Here is a 17104-nt window from a genome sequence, read left to right as displayed (position 1 = left end):
CTGGAAGCTTAGTTTGGTAAATAGTTTTGCCACGCAACCATTTTTGTCAATAGTTTACGTTTAGAGCTCAAATTGGAAAAACGTTCTAATGATAGAGTAACTAGATGGAGTTTGAGTTGACCCACAATGGATCGAGGTGTTTGAATCGGGTAATGACTAGTCATTTTTATCCTAACAAATCAAATTAAGTCAGGTCATTATATTAATGTTTAGCCAACCTCACTTTCACCTCCTGATGTTATAGTCTACAATGTTATAGTAATCTTTCCCTAAAAAAATGTAATAGTAATTTACATTACTATAAATAGCCAAAGAAATTTAATTGTATGTATGAAACATACAAAAATAGGGTACATAAGAGTAATATACATAAGTAGAAAATTCTACATCTCTTGTCTTTTTCTCTTAATTCTCTTTATATATATTTCATAACAATATATTATTTTGCACTTTCCATACTTCCTCCGTGTGTTTAATAAGTGTTACACTAACCAAACGCGTTCGTGTTTTAATAAATGTTATACTTTATTTTTTTATCCAAAAAATAGGAAAAAAATGAAACTAATAATCTCACCTTTAGCTCATCTGCTCAAAACAATCTCACCTTTATTTCATCTTCTCAAAACAATTTTACCTTTGCGTATTCTAGAAACAATCCCACTTTTATACCCCATATTTGATCTCAAAATGAGCCATTATACCTACAACTGTTTAAACAAATAAGGGCTTGTTTCACATTATTTTTTGTTTTTCAGTTTTGTGTTTTTTTTAAAATAAAAATAAATAAATAAATAAATAAACAAAAATAGATAACAAGAAAAATGTGTTTTCACTTTTAAGTTGTCAATTTTCAATATTATTATGATTTTCTTAAATTTGACAATTTTTTTTTATTTATTATATCACCTCAACAATGCCAAACAAACCTTAATTTTTTTGTTTAATTTACCTCTTCCCACCTTATCACCTTCTTTCATGGCAACCCCTCCATCACCACCATGGGTACCACCCTCACCCCACCTCTAAACTAAACTGGCCCTAACCACCACATCACTACCCAAACTAACCCCCATCTCGAAACTCAAAGGCTTGCCATGTTCCACCTTTCAACCATTACAAACCCAATCAGCCACATCGCCAATAACAATCCATCCTCACCTCTATACACATTCCAACAGTCACATCACCATCTCCAACAAACCCCAATTCTCACACCCTGGCCTTACACAGCTAACCTTCGCCTAAATCCCCTTCTCCCCACCGCAACAACCACCTGATCAGCCCGCTACAATGAATCGCAACAAGCCAGCCATCTCCACCTTCCCTCAACCACCGCTTAGCCACAACTCCAACCACCTCCTCACTACAGCCAATTCTTGAGACAAAGAACCACACTCCTACTGTGCAACGCTCAACCATAATGGTTTTGGGCTGATTTGTGAGGTCTACTGCGAATTTTGAGCGTTTTTTGTTTGAATTGATGGATGTCGGGATTATTGTTGGTATTAGAGTACCAACTCAACCAAAAGCTTAAGCTGATGGTTGAAGCCCAGGAATATGTTTTATACTCTATCACTCCCCCTCACATAAAAGGCCCTTTAGGCTTGAAATGTGGATGCAGCACAAGCCCTCCCATACCCGACGCAAATTAATTCCACTTTGAAGGAGGGGTGGATAAGATTCGAACCCGTGACCTCTATGTCACGCTATGTTAGCAGACCATCTCAACCAAAAGTTTAAGCTTATAGTTGAGGCCCAGGAATATATTTTATACTCTATCACTCCCACTCACTGAAAGGCTGTAACACCCCCGATTTACTAACTGAAAATAAACATTAATTAAAGGAAAAATAAACAACTTTTAAATAAAATTGCGGAAGCATACTCCTAAATCGAAGGTATTACCGCCACACTCCACAACCTGTCAAGTGTTAAGGCTTACAAAATCCCAATAATTACAACCCAATAAATTAATCTAGGTGAGCTGTTTATACAACTTTATAAACTCATGACATCACACTAATCGAAACACTTGAGCTCCTTTAGCTACGACCACTTGATAAACCTGCTTAGAAAATCTTGACTGCTCACCATTAAGGACAAATTCCAAAATAGATCGTCGCAGGGCCACCATAAGAAAAAGACATGGCCGCAAACACAAGTAGCACAACAAAACAACACACACACGTCAGCAAAAAGCTGAGTAATCACCACACATCAGAATACAGAGTATAATTGAATAATAGACCATACTAGCTCAATTAAACAATGTAGTTCGAAACTACATTACACATTGTACTCTGAAAATAACCTTTAACAACTCAACCTCAAATAATAATACGAACCTTTACTCAATATATCCCATAAGTGTGCCATGCTCGTTGTTCTATACCTAGCCTTGGACATGGGTAATTCGAATAGAACCAACAAGTATAAAAACTTGAATACTCTCAATAACAAAAAAAAACACCTTGAACCAGACCACACACGGGCCAATTCCCACTGTAGGGGACCATAGAAAAATAAATAATAAAGATTGTACCTCATTCTTAACTTATGATTATTACCCTCTTACCAACAAGCCAAGGACTAAGTTATATAACGCCGAGCCTCAAACCAAGAATAAAATAATAATTCTCAACCTTTTGATCTCAAACTCGATCAAATAACCATTCATAATTTAATAATAACTCCACAATGGCACAAGTTCCCAAATAACATGACAATTCGATCACAATATCTCAACTCTTAAAAAAAATACTAATAACCCAAATATAATCAAATCTCAACCCAAAAATAATACTCTACCTTAATAACCCTAAAATCTCGATAAAATACTCCCTATAGAAACAACATTAGAACCCTAGAATAAAACATAATCAATAATCATATTTAATAAAAGTAATATGATACTCATATCCAATCAAATCATATAATACCAACAATCAATCATATATATACGAACTTGATCACACGAATTACAATTATAAAATTTACACATAATAATAATATAGAGTGCAAATAATAAATCATATCACACATAATAATAAGAAATATCAAACATGTCCAAAGTTTCGTGTAATTACCTTTCGAAAAGCCAAAACATGGTGTATTGATGGACGAAACAATATAAAATACGAACAGATATACATATTACCATAGTCATGAGAATGAATAAATGATACTTGGAGTTTTAATTATGCATGAGGATAAATTCATGATGAGGTGGAAAGGAAAGATCAAGTGCAGCTTGCTTGATTAACGCATAAACCCAAACAATCAATAAGAAGAATAAAAGGTATATATCTGGCTCACAGTTGCACTCGATACTCCGTAAAGAATTTGATAAAAAAAATAGCATATTTTAGGGTTTATGTATACCTCTAAATAATAGAGTTCTACTTAAAATAAAATAGGGTTACCAATGTTTTATCATTTACAAAATTATACTTACAAAAAAATTATCAAAATAATTATTTAATAAATATACGGGTATTACAAAGGCCCTTTGGGATTGAAATGTGGATGCAACACAGGCCTACTCATACCTGGCCTGGTGCGAATTAATTCCACTTTGAAGGAGGGGCGGATGAGATTCGAACCCGTGACCTTTGTGTCACGCTGACTCTGATACCATGTTAGTGGACTAACTCAACTATCAGCTTAAGCTTTTGGTTGAGTTGGTCCACTATACTCTATAAGTTGGGTTGAATAAATCGTGGAGCAACGCCGCTGGTGAGGTGCGTTGTCGGTTTTTGCGGTTGATGGCGCGTGAATATTATATGATTTTTGGTGGTTTCGGTGAATGGTGAATGGCTTTACAAAACCATTATTGTGTGTGAATGGCTTTACAATAATGGTATTAGATAGTTATTTTGTTGAAGCCGACGTCCAGCAAGAAAGGGAATTAACAAAGGGGAAGAGGAAGGGGAATTTCGATATGTGGCTGGATTAGGTTGATTTGGCGGACAACTAGGTCCGGTCTGCGGGTTGCTAGTTTGACGGGAGAAGGAGGGGCTAATAGGGGAGGGAATTGGTGACTGGGTCTGATTTGTTTCGGCAAGTGGTTGGGTTCGGTTGTTCCGGTGAGTGGTTGGGTTCGGTTGGTTAGTAGGTAGCTGCTCCGGCAAAGCATTTACTTAAAACAGAAGAAGGAAGAAGAAGGGTTATTATTATTAGGATTTTTTGTGAAAAACTACCTTTTATATACAACTTTTTGTGAAAAACTACCTTTTAAAAAAAATGTTGTAAATGACTACCTCTTTTTTAAAAAATGTTGTAAATAGCTACCACTTGCCGGAATCTTGCCGTTGACTTACTTTTCCGGCGTTGACTAGACCACTTGGCGGCTTTTTCCCGTTTTCGACCACCCCCACCCCTCCTCCTCCTCCCTTTTCCAGTTTTCGACCACCCCCACCCCCTCGCCGTCAACTCCCCCTCCCTTTGTCCAGTTTCAGACTGCCCCTACCCATACCCCTGCCGGAAAATTGCGCTTGTTGCCCCTCCGCCTTCCTTCCCGATTTTCGACCATCCCCACCCCCTACAAGCCCTCTTTTTCCCTATCCATCCTTACCCCTTCTTGCAAACCTCCTTTAATTTAGTCGTCCCTACCCCTTCTTCCCCGCAACCACCATTAAAACCAACCTTCAATGTCTTTGAAACCTGAAATTCAAAAAAAAAAAAAACCCCCAAATCCAGAAATTGAAAAGGGTAAGGTTTTCGAGGGGGCCGAAGGAGGGTGGGCGGGATTTTGAGGGTGAGATATGGTGGGTGAGATTAAATTTGGCTAGAAATTGATAATTTGTTTGAGGGGTTTCGAAGTATTTGGGGCCGGAAATCAGAAAATTGATAATTTGTTTGAGGGGTGGCCGGAAATGGATGTCGAAAAAGGAAGTGGGGGTGGTCCGATTGTGAGGGCTGCAATAAGGGGTAAGGGATGGCTACAAGGATGGGTGCAGGGGTGGCGGTGATCGGAAATTGGAAAAGGGAGGTGGAGGGGGTGGGTGGTGGTCGAAATTTAGTAAAGGGAGGCGGAGGGGGTGGGGATGGTCTAGTCAATGTCGGAATTAAAAGTCAACGGCAAGATTCCGGCAAGTGGTAGTTATTTACAACATTTTTTTAAAAAGAGGTAGTCATTTACAATATTTTTTTTAAAAGGTAGTTTTTCACAAAAAGTTGTATATAAAAGGTAGTTTTTCACAAAAAATCCTTATTATTATTATTATTATTATTATTATTTAATTATTGCACCACTTGCTTTTTAAGGAAGCTTCACAAATATTGCAGGCTTTGCAGCATATTCATTTTAAGAAACAAAATATCTTTATTCACACTACAAACACCCAATATACCCCTTAATTTTAAGGCATTATTCTTTAGTTTATGTTTACATCACATGGATAATTTTGTATTTTTTACCTTTCTCTCTCTTCCTGTATCCCACTATAAAAAATGTGTTATCACCCTCTATGGTGCAATAATAAAAGAACGAAAAAAGTAAATAAAACCTAATAAGAAGGTGATACGTGTCATATTACCTTCTAAAACATATTACCAATTTCACAAATCGGTATAAGTCTTGTTTTGAGAAAATGGGGTATAAAGGTGGGATTGTTTCCATTGTACGCAAAGTTGGGATTATTTTGAGAAGATGAGCCAAAGGTGGAATTATTAGTTTTAATTTTTCCAAAAAAATACATGTTAATACTACCTCCATTTCATATTATTTGCAACGATTAAACATTTTTTCATCTCTACTATATGTCAAATCGTTGCAAATAATATGAAACGGAGGTAATATTATTTCTTTATCCTTATAGGGTTCCCAACCAAACTCGCTTATACTTTTTTTTTCCTCTCACGTTATTACTTTTTAATCCCGATCCTCTATCCCACTGTTGTCTTGGTCCGAATCCTCAATACTACTATTATTTCCTCTCACATTATTAATTAAGTGTTTAATGATGAGCTAGCCAAGAAATTAGCTAAGAGGGTCACTATGTGTATTATTAAAAAGTTAGGTATCACTTTACAGAATAAAAATTTCCTTGTCACAATATAAAAATTTCCTTGTCACCATATAGAAATTAGCTAAGAGGGTCACTATATATATATATATATATATATATATATATATATATATATATATATATATATATATTAAGGTTATTTTAGATTTTAACACCTCACAAAAACGCGAAAATTGATTTTAACAACCCCATAAAAAAAAGATTTTAACACCAGATAAATTTCCAAAAAATTGGTATTACCACCACTTAACGGTTTTCATCCAAAAATTCCGTTAAGTGTGGCCCACAGTAACACGTGTCAGCATTTTATTTGTTAAAAAAAAAGAGAAATTAAAAAAAAAAACTTAAAACTACCCCGGCCACCACCACAACGCCACTCCTGCCTTCCACCCAACTCACCACATCCCTCCCCGAAACTACCACTCGTGTCGCACCACCAGCCCTAACCACCTGAACCCTCCCCCTCCCTTTCCCTCAACCGTAACGCCCCCAAAACCCACCAAACCCAAAACCCTCGCCCCCCCTAAACGACCACGAATCCGGCCTTAAAAAGGCCCAAATCGGCCGGTTAAGGCCACTAATCCCCAAAACCGGCCATTTGTGGCCAGATTCGTGGCCGCTTTGGGGAATAAGGGTTTTAGGTTTGGTGGTTTTGGGGGGTGATACGGTTGCGGGAAAGGGAGGGGGAGGGTTAAGGTGGGTTGGGGGTGGTGGTGCGACACGGGTGGTGGTTTCGGGGAGGGCTGTGGTGAGTTGGGGGAGGGCGGCGGTGGCGCGAGGGTGGCGCTGTGGTAGTGGCTGGATAGTTTTAGTTTTTTTTTTCTTTTTTTAATTTTTTTTTCTTTTTTTGGCCAATAATAACACGACACGTGGTTTATGGACCCACTTAGCGAATTCCTAAACGGAATCAGTTAAGTGATGGTAATACCAAATTTTTAAAATTTATCTGGTGTTAAAATCCATTTTTTTTATAGGGGTGTTAAATCAATTTTTACGTTTTTGAGAGGTGTTAAAATCTAAAATTTCCATATATTAAAAAAGGCGTTTCTAACAACGTCCACGTGTCACGTAAACTCTCCTCACTACGCCACGTCACCCATACAACTACTCATAACGCCATGTGGCTCTCTCTTATATCATGCACTTATAATAATAAAAAAAATAGTTCACCACAAGATTTGAACTCACAACCTCTAATTCTAGAACTAATTGTCTTGCCACCAAATTATGTGATTTTTTATGTGATCTTTTGAATACAAAATATTAATATGTAACAAATGACAATATGAACAACAAATTTAATTAGAAGAAAATTGAATCATAAATTACAACATATATTACTAATCAGTTTCATGTAATAATTCCGGGGCATTGCCCGAGCCCAAAAATTAGTTGTTGAATTAAAAGTTGGATCAACAACTGATATTGGGCCTTGTGGACTCATGTCATGGGTGAGTGGAATTCTTTTTTGAAAATGTTACACATTTATAGCTTAAAATAAAAACACCAAAAAGAAGGAATTTGGAGCAAAAAAAGCCTCAATATATAAAGTGGCCGCGGTTAAAGTTTCAGAAATCTCCCATTTTCCTCCCCGCCACCTTTTTGTGCTGCTGCTACTACTGCCTTTCTTCCTTCCCTTTCTCTCTCTCTCTGTCCTCCACACCCAGATTCTCTCTCCTACACTCCTCTGCCTCCCGCTCTACTCATTTTTGGAGGTAAACCTTGTTTTTGTCTTTTTCATTTATATATACCCTCTTTCTTGCTCTAATTTAATCTAATCTAGGGTTTTTTTTTTTTTCCTTTTTTTTCTTTTGGGGTTTTCCCCCAAATTGATCTGCCTGCATGTCCCCTCCCCCTTTTATTCTCTTTATATCTCTATTTGAATGTATGAATCATTGATCTTTTGTGTGACAAATTTGTGTTTTTTTTAATTCAATTTTTTTAAAAAATAAACTTTATGCTCTCTAATCTAATTGGTGATATTGTCCTGTTTCTATGAGATGCAATCTTCCTGTGTTTTTAATTTTATTTTTAAGTAAATTTGGATTCTTTATTGAGATTGGTCTCTGTAAACAACCCTCTTCAAATTAAATCCTTCTTGAATCTCCATTTCCGGGTTTAAGCTTGAAATTTTATGAAGTTAAATTATTTGGTGAAATGGCGCTTATCTAGTTATCTGTATATACTAGTACTTAAAAGAATAAATTTCATTTTTGTAAAATTAATTGTAGTTAGTTTACAAATTGGAGTAATAAAAGCGATAGTGACATATTGCAGCTTAATGTCCGAATTCTTATGTTTTGATAGTTAAGGACTCCTATTGTAATTGGTAATGTATTGCGTTTGTTTGTTTTTTTTAGGCTTCTGTGAATTGTGATGTCGTGCAATTAGTTAATCGGTTTCTTTTCTCCGGAAATAGTATGGTAGGTATGGATGCACAAGAGATTCGTGAGAAATCAGTGGAAAAAGATAGTGTCTGCGAGGAGTCTTTAGAATCTTGTGCAAAGGCCAACGGAAGTGTATCATCTCACTTGAAAGATAGTGGTTCACCAACAACAAATGGTAGTGAAGGCAATGTAAAGGGAGTTGCTTTATGCCCAATTACACCCATTTCTTGCAGAAAAAATGGGGATTCTGTTTTTGTGACCAGCTCCCCATTGTCGGTTGAATCTCCTCAATTTCCAAATGTGGATGGCTTCAATTCCCCAATAAATGAAGAGGTTGTGGCTTTAGGTCTTGATGGTAGCCCTCGCACACCAAATGAGGGAGTTTTCGATCCATTTGCCCCAGGTCCTGATGAGATGCTTCTCGCTCCTATAGGTAAAAAGCATGTGAAAGAGTCTCGGAAAATTGTTGCTCGAAGGCTAAATTTTGATGACCTTGACAATTTTCTAGTATCAAAGGGTGATAGCGAAAATGCAGATATATTGACAGAGAAGTTGTTGCTGGAGTCTGTTTATGAAACTCTTCTGGAAGCCATTATCTTGAAGCAGTCAGAGGAGTTTTTTGCTGAAAATCAGCATTTGGAATTGGAGAATCTTCATACACCAACCTCTCCACCTCCCCTGATGGGAGTTGCTGAGACATGCCCTGGAGCTCCTATGAAGGCTGCAGTCAATAAGTCAAGGATAATTGACGTGGCACTGTGCAGGAAGCTTGAATTTTAGTTACTTTCAGATGTTAGGCAGAGAAGCCTGGATTTTTATACTGACTTATTGTTTAATGCTCCACAGACGCAAGCATATCTGCACATACTGCTGACTCCAAGGGTTGCAAGTCGTTTACTGTTGTATGTGTATTCTAGATCCCTGTATGTTCACCTCTTAGTTTTAGTGATTCACCCTTTAGAGAGGTGTTAGATTATCATGCCCTTGTACAGCTGTTTCAGACAATCATTTTGAGCAAATATCTTCAAGTGCTTCAGTTCTCTTGGAAGTTTTCTTCTTTATTGTTATGGCCCTTGTAGGCTTCACAGCTTTGAACGTTAGTCTACTGTCTAAGTGTGTATTCAAGTTGCTGCATTTTTATGGCATTATTATCTGATATCATGGTATTTGAGTACACTAGAGTATAACTATGTAGGCGTTAGAATTACTTATGAAACACCAGCGTTAGAATTACTTATGAAACACCAGTGATAGCGGAGGCACAAGTTGAGATTGGTTGCCTTTCTCAAACATGGAATTTCTTATACAGAGTACCTCACTTGGCAGCATTGATGGTTGTCTTCTTCTCACATGTGATTTTTTATACCACTCTTGGCAACACATTTTTAATGTCATAGATTCTTGCTCTTATCATTCATAGCACATGCATATGTTACATAAAAGCTGCTTTTAAAAACCCGTGAAAAGGCACCATTTGTACACTTAACATGTTCAGAACATGGATCAAATTTCACAATAAGGCTAGTTGTTCATCCACCAAATATTTCTTTGCATACTGTAGCTGTTGGCCATACAGAAAAGACACACTGACTCCAAATGTAGTTGGTGCTTTTTACCTGAATTGTTAAACTGTTTACTGAGTAAAACTACTACGGAGTACAAGAAAGTGAGATAATAAAGTCTAAAAGAGCGAAAGAATCATTAAAAACCAAAAAAGTTGTACTTAATATAAAGTATCAAACAAGTACGAGGTGCCAAGAACTGTAATTATGTTTTTATGTACAAAAGGGTACTGTCTCTCTATTTTAACAACATAAGGATAGCAGCAAAAGCTAACAGGAAGTCAAAATTTGTTGTGGTTCTTGCAGTCTTGACTTTTTATTTTCAGATCTGGAAATCCGATTACAATCTGGCAATCAGAGGCAGAGACGATATGCTTATGGAAGATTTTCAGAATAGTCACCCTGCCTGGGATCCTGGTTTTGGTTTCCAAGCGTAGCTCTCCGTCAGCTATGTTGCTGAAGAGGGATGTCAGTCCTGAATTCGCAAACCTATCAACCTCGACAGTAAGAAGGCAAATCAAAGTGGATGTACCCCTCGCAGGAATCAGCCCGGGATGAAGCTGAGTATCCCCAACCCGGTCCCCTTGATACAGCAATACACCCTCTCCTTGATCACTTTTGAAGCTGGCATGATTGCGGTTCTGAATCAGGAGAGTGAGGTTGAGAGTGATATTTAGCTCTACCTTTATGGCTGGGAAAGAAATCCTGGGAGCAACACCTTCCAAGGAAGCAGACGCCACCTGAGTCCTTGCAGGTTTAACCTTAAAAACCGTCACTCCTAAGATAATCCCTACAATTATTATTGCTAACAAGAGCAGAAGAGTGGCCAGAACAGCAAACTTACACCTCCTCCGTCTCTGTTTTGGATGAGATAGAGGCGGAGCCGTAGCGGTTTCCTGAGTGTTGAAAGTTTTCATTGAAGGAGCGTATACTCTATATGAAAAGGATGATCAAAGCACGAAATGGGAGTTAAATAAAGAGTTGTTTATAGATCGAGTACTAGATGAGAGTTTCAGCAGACAATGTGATGACATATACTCCTTGTGTTGTAATTTAGAGTTTGTAATCTAGTTATACAGGTAAAATACTGAAATTATGATTAAATGCTGAGCCTCAACTGCCCAGCTAACCAACTACTACCATACAACCCCGTCTTCTTAAATGCTGATACCCCACTGGAATGTATCTTGTGGGTGATTACAGAAAGCTGATGATTCGTGCAAACATAACTGCACTTTTTGGGTATCAAGTCACTTTCTTTGAATACCAAGTCTTCCTTTACTAGGAAATTCATTACTCAACAACCTAACTTGTAAGTATGCGCTGTGTTGAGGTCAGAATTCACAACTTTGAGTTTCAACAAACACGGTTTTCTTGATTGCCAAATCGTCCGACTAATAACTACAGTACGAGTAGGCATCGAGCCATTTATTGCTCAAAATGCCAGTCTTTTACCGTAGTCAAACTTAAACAAATCTTACAGTACTAATTAATATGTTGATACCAAATTCAAATTGTATACAGAGTAATTGCTGATTTATTTTTGGATGGGAGACTAAAACAAGTCCGAAGCCCAATATAATTGGTAAGGGATCGTTTGTTTGAAGGCATAAGTGAAACATCTCACAAGAGTCCTAACAACTTTAGAAAAGTAGGTTAGTAAAACTTGTTAGAAAGTAGCACCTCCTATGTTTGGTCGATTCTTCTTTCATTAAATTTAAGATAGACAGACAGATGATAATTATCACTGAAGCTGTCAGTATTAATTAACAAGTGCAAGGCAACTTATCTAAGATAGAAACTTGTTAATGCTGGTGAAAGATATCCTGGCCTACCTCGTCGAAATTAGAATCAATAATCAAATACGACAATTATCAATTAAAGATATTTCAATTACAGTACTAAAAAGATAATAATACAAGTATTAAAAAGGTGAAGTGAATACATGAATAAATATACGTGCGATATTCTGCTCCCTCAAAGTAACTAATGATCCATTAATTAATTACTCAGTAGCTAAGTAAAACAATAGACAAACCTAATAGTATCAAAATCGCAACCACTTTGATACCAAAAAAAAAAAAATCAAGATAAACGAGTGTTGTAGGTGCAATCGGAGTCGGAAATAGATCGCGTGGAGACGGAGATATTGAGATTACAAGAGGCAGAAGACACAACATGAATCTTTACAAACAATACCGTGACCTTGCCGGAGATGCGCGTACGCGTGGTAAGAGGCAGAGTTCCGGCAAGAAGGTCGGAAATGACAGCCTGAGAGTTAGAAAGAAATCGATCGGCCATAAGAGTGAGAGTAAGGTTCATAGGCAGGGTCTCCCCAGCCGAGATCTGACCGGCGGGAATGGGAGCTTGTCCAACCATCTGACCCCTGTAATCCACAAAGGCGGAGCTATCAGAAAACTTGAGTCCGACCTTATTAGGATTCTTTACAGTAATGGAAGCATCGAGAGAGACATTGAGGTGGACTTTCATTCTCAGGGCATCAAAGGATACGTCCATGTCGTGGAGGGAGACGGACTTCACGGTTGTCACTGGCCGCTTCGCCTTAAACACTGTGCCTCCTAATATTGAAATTAGTAATACCAACCCGATTACCACGCCCAACGCCACCAACCAACACCGTCTCCTCTTACGCCGCTTTTCATCCATCTTCAATATTCAATATTCAATTTTTCATTTGCTTTCTCTTTCTCAATTTTTTATATTCTCCAATTTCGGAATTTTCTGTTTCTCTTTGTGTTTCCAATTTCCAACTCAGACGCCTCTCCTTCTATAACGCCACTAAACACTTTCCTAACTCGTTGTGAGGACTTAATTCACTATTCTTGTCCACTATGCCGACTTTCTCATTTCATGCATTCCTTTCCTTTTATAACCTCCCACCTATATCACAAAATATACTTTCCTTATTTATTTTTGGGAAATTGGAAATTAAAAATTCAACCTTTTACTAATTTTCCCTTAAAAATATTCAATCTTTTACTTATTCCATAAAAATTCAACATTTACCTCCCTATCCTCATCTAAAGATCCATTATCTATTGATGAAAGGTTTTTATAAGTTATATACCACGTGTCAGCTATTAATAGGTCTATTATTTTTTAATTATTAAAAAAAATTAAAAGAAATAAAAATCTAAGCCCTTACCCACAACCCCCCGCCACCTACTCAAACACCTGACCACCAATCACGCCAACGACAACACCTTCCATCTCCAACACCGCACCTAGCAAGCAACCCCGATAGCTGTCGTACATCTCCTCCAACTCCACCATCACAGCCAACCAAAACCACACCAAAAAACGAAATGAAGGGGGCTTTGATGGGATAGGGTTGGTGAATTTGAGGTTTTTGTGGTGGGGGTGTTCGGTGGTTGATGTTTACTTTGGGTGGTGACTAGGTTGTCGGGGCTAGGGGTGTGATTTTCGGGGCCGAGGCTAGGTTTTCAATGCCTTCAAAATCGACGAATATTGAGTCGAAATCTTCCGATTGAAGCAGTCGTTGGGAAGAGCAGTGAGGATTTCGGATTGAGGGCGGAATTGTAAGGTATGACAATAAGAATTGGGAGATGAAGAGGAGTGAGTTGAATCGATGAAGTCGCTAGTCAAGAAGAGGACGGCTTCGATGAATTCGTCGCTAGAGGAAGGGGAAGTGATCGGAGGAAGGTGTTTTCCGATGACGGTAGCAGGACACGCTGTTGATTTTCGTTTTAAGGAGAGAGGAGAAAGAAAGAGGAGGAGTGAGAAGGGAAAGTGTGAGAGAATTAAAACAAAAAAATCAATTTAATCTATTTAACAGGTTAAAAGTCAAAGGGATTTTTAGATGAAGATATGGGGTAGAGGTTAGATTTTTATGGGATAATCAAAAGGTTGGGTTTTTAAGGGCAGACGAGTGAAACTGTGAAGGATTCGATTTTTATTTCCATTTTTCCTTTATTTTTTATACCGTACATTAGGTATACAACTGAACTAGTCTACGCTAGGCTATAGCTTCTAGATAAGGCCCAACATAATGACATCCTTGTTACTCCCTTTGTGTTTTTAAGTGTTACACTTAAATCGACATCTATTAACTATTACTACAACAGAAGTCTGCTGACATCATCTTCTCTATCAAATGTATATGTGTCACTTTCTCATGAAATTTTTTCCCGCCAAATGCACTTATGATGTCATATATATTTTGTTTTTTTATTTATTTTTTGAATTGTTTTTTATTTTTTTTATTTTTAATCATTTTCATTTCAATCTTTTGACTGTGTCAATAAATAAATAAATTTTATTTTTGGTTGGAATAAATAAATTGCTACCTAGAAATTGGCTTTTATTTTTATATTTTGTTACTCATGTAATTTATGATGATAGCTTCATATTTTTTATGATTTAATTTATAAGTATATACAATAAAATTATAAAATAAATAAAATAAATAAGCTATTTTATTTCAAAAATTTTGTAATTTGTGCATCGCACGGGTCTAATCTAGTATAATTCTAAATAGATTAATTGACTTTTTAATATAAACAATAAAGTAATTTTGGTAGTGTTGACACTGAAAATTTTTAAATTATTAGGTGTCAGATATATGTAAATAAGGAGATTATATATATAAAAAAAATATAAGCTATTTATCTTCAACATCTCGTAAAATATTTGATATTTTTCATGTTTACTACTCTTCGCCACTCTATATAAAGAGAGTCATTTCTAGGGTTTAATGGGGCTTAGATGGAACAAGTCACAAAGACCCTATCTCCTCCCACTACCAAACACTGTAGGTACATAGTATGGAATAAGCCGACAATGCTCCATACTATTGATATGTCCATTTTATATAGTGTTTTACTCCCGTCCCTTGGTCATAATTGGTAGTGTTTTTGGCTCTTTAAAACCACTTTTATTACTAATTGGTGTTTTTTAGTGTTTTCGTAGTTTTGGTTGACTTTTGTAGGGAATTGCACTTTTGGAGCATTTTCCCGGGATATTATGAAGTGGCTACGAGCATTGGAGGAGCACTACCAGTTTTCATAGCCCAGGGCCGGTTAGAGTCGTCAAACCGATGATTAAGGGCTCAACATTTGAGATTTCGAGGCATTTGGACCGAGTATTCAAGACCCGAAGAGGAAATCCGGATTGGGCCAAAGAATCGGAGCCCAATCGAGAAGTCTAAGTTGCAAAGGAGTGTGGCCCGGCCGAAATAGGCACCGCCCGAAGGCGCGCCCGACCGAGCGAGGAAGATTACCTTGCGCCCGAGTTCGCGCCAGGCCGGGCGCGAGAGATGCCCATAATGGAAAAAAGGCGGGCCCGGTCGGGCAGCCCTTCGCTCGATTGGGCACGAGATTTTGAGGAGTTTTATTCAGCGGAATTTCTTAGTTTTAATTAGGAGTAATTATTTTTGTATAAATACGATTTAATTTTTTTTGTTTTAGTACTTCTTCTCTCAGATTTTCTTTCTCTACTTAGTTTTAGATAATTTTCTCTCTGTACAACTTTGTTCTCTACTTAGTTTTTAATTCAACTCTTTAATTTCGATTACTTTGGTAACGATTTCTTCTACTTTAATTTCAGTTATTTACTTTGTTTCTTTCATCATGTTTTGTTTAATTGCTTTGATTAGTTTAGTTTTAACTATGTCTGAGTAGTTTTCTTTCTAGGGTTTGTGTGGATCCATAAATAATATGAAGGGGTAAATTATTGTTGTTGATTATCAATGCTTGATTAATTTCCTATTGATTGATTTAATGCTCTGCAACTAGATTAGCGCTGGTCTTTTATGTATGAGTTACGCAATATTAATTTGAGATTCGAGAGATGAGAATTGATATTTAGGCTTAGTTTCAATAGGCAGGTTAATTTATAAATGGTTAAGTCGAGATTCGAGAGATGAGATTTAATACCGGTAGATTAATTCTGTGATTGTAATACGTAGCGAAAGCCCTTTATGATCTGATTAATAATTGATGTATTGATGATTGATTATTATGTCTTACCTTAGAATGTTATTTATTGGTGAAACCTATGCCTTAGACCTTTATTCATTGATTTCTCTTTACTCTTAATCTTAGTAGTTTAGTTTCCTTCCCATATTATTAATTTATTACTTAATACGTAGTAATTTAGATTGCTTTAATTGATTAGGAATAGAAAAACTAGTTTCCCTGTGGATTCGACCCTACTTCCCTATCTACATTAGTTAGAGGATTTAGGAATTACTTTTGATTAGGTGATACGACTTTATCCTGTCAAATATAAACATATCAAAACCCTAATCGTACCCTTTGGAGAGAGTACTCAAGACATCTACGAGAGTTGTAACCCACAAATTATCAATGAAATAATTGTTCCCATATATTTTCTACCTCTTTATTTGTATATTGCAGGTATGAATTTTTATGGTGTACAAATTAGCACGCTCGGTGGGACAATTTTCGCTCTTTATCTCCACTCTCCAAATTTCAAAACTCGTAGATTTAATGGGGGCATGTCAAATTTTCTTTCAAATTCTACAGGAAAGTTTCGAGACCAAGTTGCATCCGATGTCAAATCTCCATAAGAAGTCTCGAGGGGGCATTTGTTGGCACCGAAATTTGTTATTAATTATTAGGTGTCAGATATAAGATAATATATAAAAAAAAAATATAAGATAGCTATCTTCAAGATCTTGTAAAATATTTAATAGCTTTCTTGTTTACTACTCTACGACACTCTATATATAAAGAGAGTCATTTCTAGGTTTTAATGGGCTAAGATGGAATAAGTCACAAAGACCTCATCTATTCCCTACAAGACTTAGATGGAACAAGTCACAAAGATCACATCTCCTCCCTACTAAGCTAGTATGAAGTAAGCGACAAGGTCTCGTACTAAAAATATATCAAAACTCCAACCCTTAGGAGAGAGTGATCGAGAGATCTATGAGAGCTGTAACTCTACAAATTATCAATGAAATAATTGTTTCTGTGTGTTTTATAGCCTCTTTATTTGTATATTGAAGGTTTGAATTTTTATGGTTTTCAAGTAGTTGGGGTTTTACAAAAAAAAAAAAAAAATGACCTTAATTGAAAAGGAATGTATGTGTGAGAAAAACAACTATATAAATAAGAAATTA

At 36.7% G+C, this 17104-nt stretch overlaps 3 protein-coding genes across 4 annotated transcripts; 1 reads left to right on the top strand and 2 right to left on the bottom strand.

Moving 5' to 3' along the window:
* Positions 1-7503: 7503 nt before the first annotated feature.
* LOC110690754 (unknown protein 1-like) lies at positions 7504-9564 on the top strand. Of its 2 annotated transcripts, none has more exons than XM_021867648.1 (2): positions 7504-7744; positions 8390-9564. In XM_021867648.1, exon 2 carries the CDS (start codon positions 8450-8452, stop codon positions 9194-9196), a length of 747 nt encoding a protein of 248 aa, XP_021723340.1. In that variant the 5' UTR covers positions 7504-7744; positions 8390-8449; the 3' UTR covers positions 9197-9564. The 2 variants fall into 2 exon arrangements, with proteins under 2 accessions (XP_021723340.1, XP_021723339.1); XM_021867647.1 differs by having other exon boundaries at positions 7507-7744; positions 8449-9564.
* Positions 9565-10259: 695 nt separating this feature from the next.
* Positions 10260-10895, bottom strand: LOC110690801. The gene has a single exon (XM_021867688.1). It carries the CDS (start codon positions 10893-10895, stop codon positions 10260-10262), a length of 636 nt encoding a protein of 211 aa, XP_021723380.1.
* Positions 10896-12063: 1168 nt separating this feature from the next.
* LOC110690800 lies at positions 12064-12645 on the bottom strand. The gene has a single exon (XM_021867687.1). It carries the CDS (start codon positions 12643-12645, stop codon positions 12064-12066), a length of 582 nt encoding a protein of 193 aa, XP_021723379.1.
* Between the last annotated feature and the right edge of the window lie 4459 nt (positions 12646-17104).

The sequence above is a fragment of the Chenopodium quinoa genome, unplaced genomic scaffold (assembly GCF_001683475.1).
Source record: "Chenopodium quinoa cultivar QQ74 unplaced genomic scaffold, ASM168347v1, whole genome shotgun sequence".
NCBI lineage: Eukaryota > Viridiplantae > Streptophyta > Magnoliopsida > Caryophyllales > Amaranthaceae > Chenopodium > Chenopodium quinoa.
This window is presented reverse-complemented; position numbering and strand designations above follow the sequence as displayed.